A 7,086-nucleotide genomic window follows, 5' to 3' on the forward strand; every position below is an offset into this window, starting at 1 on the left:
GACGTTTCTCGCAGCCAAATCAACCTTACGTTGCTGTGTTCGCGGGTCTTTCTCACGTTTCCTTATTGGTGTGTCTCATTTCCGGTGATGATTGGCGCGATGGGTTTGTGTATCAGTGTTTATTTTGTGTGTGATGAAATGTTGTGTGTTATTTACATATATTTGTGTAGGAATATTTGCAAATACTTGTGAAACTCTTAGTTTAAACATCAAAGAATCTTGGTCCCTGCAAGCTGCACAGATTCACCCTTCTGGTATCAACACAAAGGTAGGGTTTTACTTGAAATGATATCTCCTTGAGTTATTATATCCACCTACAATATATGACTACGTTTATTGTGGAGAATGTAAAGGACTTTGTGTTTCGACGTTTAAAATCTGTTTCCTGTATCCGTTTCGCCCTAATTCGTACAGTGATCGCTACACTCCTGTATTGAGGAGTAACTAAAGCAGTATACACGTTTGTTGGCAAGTTAATTTGATAATGCATCCACAGTGCTTGTCATGTGTCGTGGCCAGTGAAAGGAAATTGAAACGTCACAGATATATTCATTTTAAGAACTATGTGGGTACATTTGTTTACAATTGGTCAGTTACACTTGTATGTACTCCCTTTTGGATGATGTTTTGACATCACTACAGCTATTAGACCTACTGATAGACTTACGTAATTGTACTAGAGAATTTAAAATATATATTTGGGAATACTGTTATATTTCATCAATGAAGCGGAATCCATTGAAATTAAGAATGGCATGACACATTTTAGTTTGTGTAAGGTATAGTAAGCACGAATTAAATAAGCATACAACGATATCCTTGCTATAGATGTGGATGCTTGTTGGATATGTCATGGTCACTGTAGTTTAATATTGTTGCAAACGGAGCAGTACTTCTTTATGTGTTGAGTCATCCTGTTGTGTGTCATGTACATCGAGTATTTCTACATCCGTCGACACAACAATTTCTTGTAAAAATGTACAAATATGGATTATATACATTAAAACCTTAAAACCAGACACACAACAGCCACGACAGAGCCCAAACGACCACCTACAAGACAACACGGTAATACTCCATAAAATGTACGATAATCTCACTACACCCAACTTGCAACCCGATTAAATAGGAGATAAAGCATGTGAACATACAAGAGTTCATAACAACATACCCACTAGGAAGGAACCAGGCCAGAGCGACCAGTATACCAGCGAAATAACTATTAGATCGTGGGTTCGAATCCCACTCGAAATATTGATGGCTGTGTGCGTTATTCTCTCTTTGTGTTGTCCTGTGTGCCGGTAGCGGCCTTGCGATGGGGCTGATCCCCCTTCCAAGGAGTCGTATCGTCTGTATATAGATTAAGAAACTGCAAACGCAGCCAAGGTCCACTAAGGGCTGTAGAGCCATGGAAGCACTGAGTATCACTACGAAACTATCAGTCAGATTAACAGTGCGTGTCCGGGATGTAACCCAGATACCTTCCGCTTGTCAACTTGCATTTCCGGTTCTGTAGCAATTTCAGTTTTCGGCATGTCGTTTCTATAACACGGTGACCATTCAGTACGTCTTATTTTACTCCTACAATATGTTGTGGTTAAACTGTTTACATTTAGATGTTTGTAGTTGTACCAAGAGTCCGTTTAAAGACACCTGACATTTCGGGGGAACATATCTCCAAACCTTGCTGGCTACCTGCTTCACGCTGGCTTCCTGTTTTGCTTATTTTTCAACACTAAGATCAAGCCTACATGTTCCTCCAAAACGTCGGTTGACTTTCAAGATGTACACGGCGTTATATTCCCAAAACAACGGTTGTGAGTACCTCAAATCCTATATATTATATTTACTCGTGAAATGTACTCTTTTCCATAATGTCTGTAGCTTCCCTCTTATTTCGAAAACGAAAAACAAAGATCCCCCCCCCCTCCCGCATAACGTCTGCCCCTTCCCCATTCTTCGTCGCTGATCTCACAAGAACTGATTTTAAGTTTGTGGCTTTGACTGCAGTACGTAGTACTGCACTTCGCGCAACGGTCTTGTCACCCGATCCACGATAACCCTTGCAGAGCAGGCAGGAGCTGCCTGTGATGTCATTGGCTTGAGCCAGTAGTCATCCAGAAGCAGGTAAAGTTATTTTTAGAAGGAGTAGTGTGACTTCTTTGCCCCTTATCTGTGATCTGGAAGGCGCAGTCTCAAGACAACTGAATTAGTAGTGTCGCCAACTGTTCAGAATTGAGCGAGATGTCCCGTTTTAGTAATCCAATTCTTTCGTCCCTCCTGAAGTTCAAGCGGGGCAGCGAAAAACCTGCTATTAACTTATAATCTTGTATTTAAGCATCCTGTTGCCTTACTGTATTCAACCTTGTTCACATACAATTTTCCATCAATAATGCAACTATTTATTTCTTCATTCACGTTTGCTTTCGTTATCAACACAACATGTTTCGGCCCCAAACGGCCATCCTCAGGTGTCCCTTCATGCCAAACCTGCTACACTGCACTGAGTATTATTCATTCTATACGCGTGTAACTGAACATTTCGTAATTGAATTGTTACAATTGCACTCAACTGTTGTACGTTAAAATCTTGCATGTTACAGTTCTCTCAATTTCAAATAAATTAAAAACCTTTACAATTTTTAATTATATAAAACTCCTCATTCTACCTCATAAGGGGCTTCGTCCACTTGTCTAAGCAATATACCCTTCTTCTGTTGTTTTCATTGTAGCGGATCGCCCTTTCCATACGCAAGCCCGTTATGTTTTTTCTGCAATTTTGCCCATTGTCTGCCCCTAGTTCCCACAAGCCGAATATGGCGTTGTCTTTCCTCCCGTGCATGGAAGCTGATTCAGTTTCCGAAACATTGTGTTTATAAAAACTGAAGACGAAAGATGGTCGTACCAGTTATCACAATTACTTGCTTACGACGTCCGAAAAACAAGAGATCACTACTCTAGATTTTACTCAAAAAATTATTCTCTTGCATTTATCTGTAGGCCATTTAATGGGATTTTTGAAATTGAAATTGGCCTGTTCTTCACAGCCTCATCTCTTTGAATTCATCAGTGAGTCAATACGTATATTTGTTCTTATACTGCATACAGATATCCATCTGAACGGTTCTATCTTCTGGAATATAACGACATATAATCCGTTGAAAGTCAACCGACTTTTGGGGGTAACGATTATTTGCTAGATGCTTCACGCTGGTTTCTTGCTTGGCTTATTCTTCGACCCTGAAAATGGGGGCGATATGTTCCTCTGAAACGTCGGTTTACGTTCAACGGACTCTATGGCATTATATCCCAGGAAATAGAAGTATTCGTAACCACCTTTGTGAGAACCTCAAATTTTACACAGCTATTCGTCCCTTCGTGTAAGATTAAAGCTCTCGAGACGAATAGTTGTCCTGTAATCTTCTAGAGCGTGTAAACAGGAAAATCCCAAGCAGGAAAACAGAAAGAAGTACACTCTACCCAGAAGGCAAAATAATTGACAACAGAGGCACCAGATTAAGTGCCAAAGTGATAAGTTAATTTCGGCTTTATTTAATGCTAGTGGGGTGGGACTTAATTTCGGGTTTTTTTTAATGCTAGTGGGGTGGGACTAAGTCCCTTGTACTGCGGCCACTTCTGGCCTGTTGTACCAGCCCCAGATGATAGGTGAGGGTGATTGTGGAGCAATTAGTGGAATGAAGATTGGCAGGGGAAACCGAAGTACTCGGAGAAAACCTGTCCCAGCGCCACTTTGTCCACCACAAATCCCACTTGACCAGACCCGGGATCGAACAGCCGCAGTGGGAAGCCAGCAACTAACCACTTGAGTAATTTCGGCTTGGTGACCGTACAGTTAGGCTCCGCCGTCCTTCTGTATATTCCACCAGTAGGATGAAGCATCGGTCTCGCAGGTTGGGAGATGTATGTTCATTCACCACCTCGACCATAATATCGGAGTCGGAGGCGATCTACGTGTATGAACTTTGGTATTTATCTAAATATTGATACGGCTGATCTCCTTAGAAGATCTTAGCCGATTCATCTCTGTATCCTCCTCCTACAGTTTATTGTAGGCACATTTCAAATCCTTTCCTTCTCCATTGGAACAGGATAAAGGCCCCTGATAGAAACCACCTGATCGAATAGTCACTGGAGGCTTACAATAGGTTAGATTTTGTAAGATAGGGGTCGAGGTTTATTAGGAGTGTTTTTTTCGGATTTTGTCGGAAGGATACGAGATAATGAAGAGATATAGACCTGGGAATTTCATATGTAGATATTCAGAATATTAATAAGATAATTTTCTGAGCTAAACGTTCTCTGTTTCTTCCCAGAGCACGGCGAAAGTTATGGATATGTAAAGAATACACAGATACGAAGAACAAAACCACATGAAATATGTTTTTTTGAGTGAGGTTAATTTATTATTCAGTAGGTAGTTCAGCAGCATAATGTTACATTCCTTGGAAGGTTCATCAGTACTCGATGTTGAATGGATAATGTTTGTGTTCCTTTACTCTGTAACAAAGAGAGAATATAAGTATTGAGAAAATCAGCACTCTAGCACTGTATATTCTATGACAGTTCTAATATTATCACTTTGCAGTTAAACATTTTAAAAGGTAAAAAAAAAAATATATAAAGCTATCCATGTAACAGGTCGTGAAGGCCCATAGGGTCGAGAGACGTCGAGACTCCCTTTACCCCCAAGAACATATCGGAGGCACGCGGTAGCATAGTTGGTTTAGGGGCTATGCTACAAGCTGGAAGATCGCGGGTTAAAGTCCCGATGAGGTCGCTGGATTTTTTTCAATTGACCTAATCCTTCCAGCCGCACTATGGCCCTGGGGTTGACTTAGCCTCTAACAGAAATGAGTACAGGAATTAATTAAATTATTTTCTTGGGGAGTAAAGCGCGGCCGGAGCGTAAGGCTGACAACATTACCGCCATCTTTGAGCCGATTGTCTAGATAATGTGGGACCCTCAACGTCTCACAACCCTATGGGCCTTCACGGCCTGTTACAGGGATAGTTTTACTTTTTACTTTACTTTACCAATAAAGTTTTTATCGAATTCCATGTCGTCTCGTTTGTGGCTTAGAAGAATGAAGTTGCTGTGTTCCTGGATGTGACGCAATGTAGTCTCGTAGAATTTCACCGACATTTCGGAGGAATGTGCATCCCCTCTTCGGGTTCGGCGAATTTGCCGCTGTTTCTTGCTTGCCTTACACTTCATTCCTGAAGTTGAAAGCTGTAAGTTCCTCAAGAACGTCGGTAAACTTATGCTATACTACACGGCGTCGCATCCCAGGAGATACTAGTCTTTACAGTTCTTCACATGTCGCTGATATTCTTAAAGTAGGGACTTAGAAGTCCAATAACTCTCAGGTTGAATTGTGAGTTTATCGTATAACATTCTGATCATTTGTGCTTACTGAATAAAGTCGCATATTCTGTTGTTTCTGTTGAGGGAGTTCATAACAGAGACATCTTCAGGGCGGAGTTCGAAGTCGAAGATATCGATGTTTTCCAGTAGACGCTTTTTATTCGATGATTTGGGGATAGGCACCACACCAAGTTGGACCTGAAATACAGTTTAGCTTATCAGAAGTGTAAGAGTTAAACATTATTAGTCCCTCGCATTCTAAGCCTAGTTACCTTAGCGATTTAACGCAGTTTTAATGCAGTGTAACTCTGCTGTAAACACCAAGGCGAAACAAAGATTATTACAAATATTCATACAGATCATGTTGTTATAATACCAACTTCTCGTGGCATTTGCAGTATATGGGTCTGCTTCTTTTTACACTATAATGCAAATGTGCAATTTATTTAATTTTTGAGGATAATAAATATCCTTAATGTAATTTGCCATTAATTACTGTCATTAATCTTCACAGATTCATTAATTTGGATCTAATTTATAACATCATTTATTTACACGAAATTTGCATATAACTTTGTCATCAGATGAAGGCGTTGTGGAGGTGGGGGCTTGTGAGAAATTTTTCAGTTTTTTACAGTTATTTTTGTCATTACAATAAAGGCTGTTTTTACAAGGGCAGTATTTACATCAAAAATAAATTTAATTAAATATCGTGACCCCTACGTCGTGGATGGCGCAACGGGAAGTAGGGGTCACGTGAACTCTGCGATCTCGCGAGTGACGTCACAATATAATGGCATTTGTTTTATTATATTCGTAGTTTAACAAAATCCACAAATATTCACGTAGGAATTCTTGCATGCTCCTCTATGAAATGAAGTGGATGTATAGATCCATATTATCTTGACCTTGGGACTAGTTGCAGTTGAGTGGTCAGTTTCACGCCCCGGCCACTTTATCCTCGGGGAAGCAGTCCCCTATACCCATTGGATAGGAGGCTGGGTGGGTCCCAGAGCCGGTCTGGAAGACATGAAGAAGAGNGAACATTCTTATATTATATTTATATATTATATTATATTATATTCTTATATTAATATTCTTATATTACCCATAGCTGAACACAGTGGCCGCGCTGTCTAAGGCATGAACCATCTTCGCCCTCTTGAGCACTGGGAAAGTGGGTTCGAATCCCCCTTCTAGGCATTAATGCTGTGTGCAATTATTCTGTGTTTGTGTTGTTCTGTGTAGGTAGCGGCTTTGCGACGGGCTGATCCTCCTTCCGAGGAGTCCTACCGACTGTGTATAGGATTAAGAAACTGGGAAAAGCATACAAGGTCCAAACGGCTGTATAGCCGTAGAGAGATATTACCCAGATGTCAGGATTCTGTATTGAGTGCCTTTGAGGTTTATCCTCAATAAAATTTCTTATAGCTCCTATATTGCAATGGTGAAAGCAAGAATTGAAGACCCGAGACTTCCTGTGACATGTCTTTGTTATTGGCTTCATAAACTCTCCTAATTAGCTCGAAATACATTAAAGGAACACATACATCCAACTTATAGATTTCCTTTCGAAAATGGACCTTAATGTCATCAAACATACCAGGATATGAAGAAAGCAGTCTTCTGGGATTTGGCACCGTGTATATGTAGTGTTTACCGACGTTTCGGAGGAACGTATCGTGTCCCTTTACCCGGTC

The 7,086-nt window shown here is 40.6% G+C and overlaps 1 protein-coding gene across 2 annotated transcripts in view; it reads right to left on the reverse strand.

The window, feature by feature from the left end:
• Positions 1-4,391: 4,391 nt before the first annotated feature.
• Positions 4,392-7,086, reverse strand: part of LOC111869422 (aldo-keto reductase family 1 member B1) — a 10,745-nt gene continuing 8,050 nt past the window's right edge. For both annotated transcript variants that reach the window (XM_023860940.2, XM_023860941.2), the window contains exons 6-7: positions 5,436-5,584; positions 4,392-4,518 (exon numbers count right to left, since the gene is read on the reverse strand). In XM_023860940.2, the coding sequence (XP_023716708.1) occupies positions 4,476-4,518; positions 5,436-5,584 (192 nt within the window). In that variant the 3' untranslated portion in view covers positions 4,392-4,475. The remainder of the gene's footprint in view (positions 4,519-5,435; positions 5,585-7,086) is intronic.

This window comes from Cryptotermes secundus, unplaced genomic scaffold, assembly GCF_002891405.2.
Source record: "Cryptotermes secundus unplaced genomic scaffold, Csec_1.0 scaffold813, whole genome shotgun sequence".
In the NCBI taxonomy this organism is placed as follows: Eukaryota; Metazoa; Arthropoda; class Insecta; order Blattodea; family Kalotermitidae; genus Cryptotermes; species Cryptotermes secundus.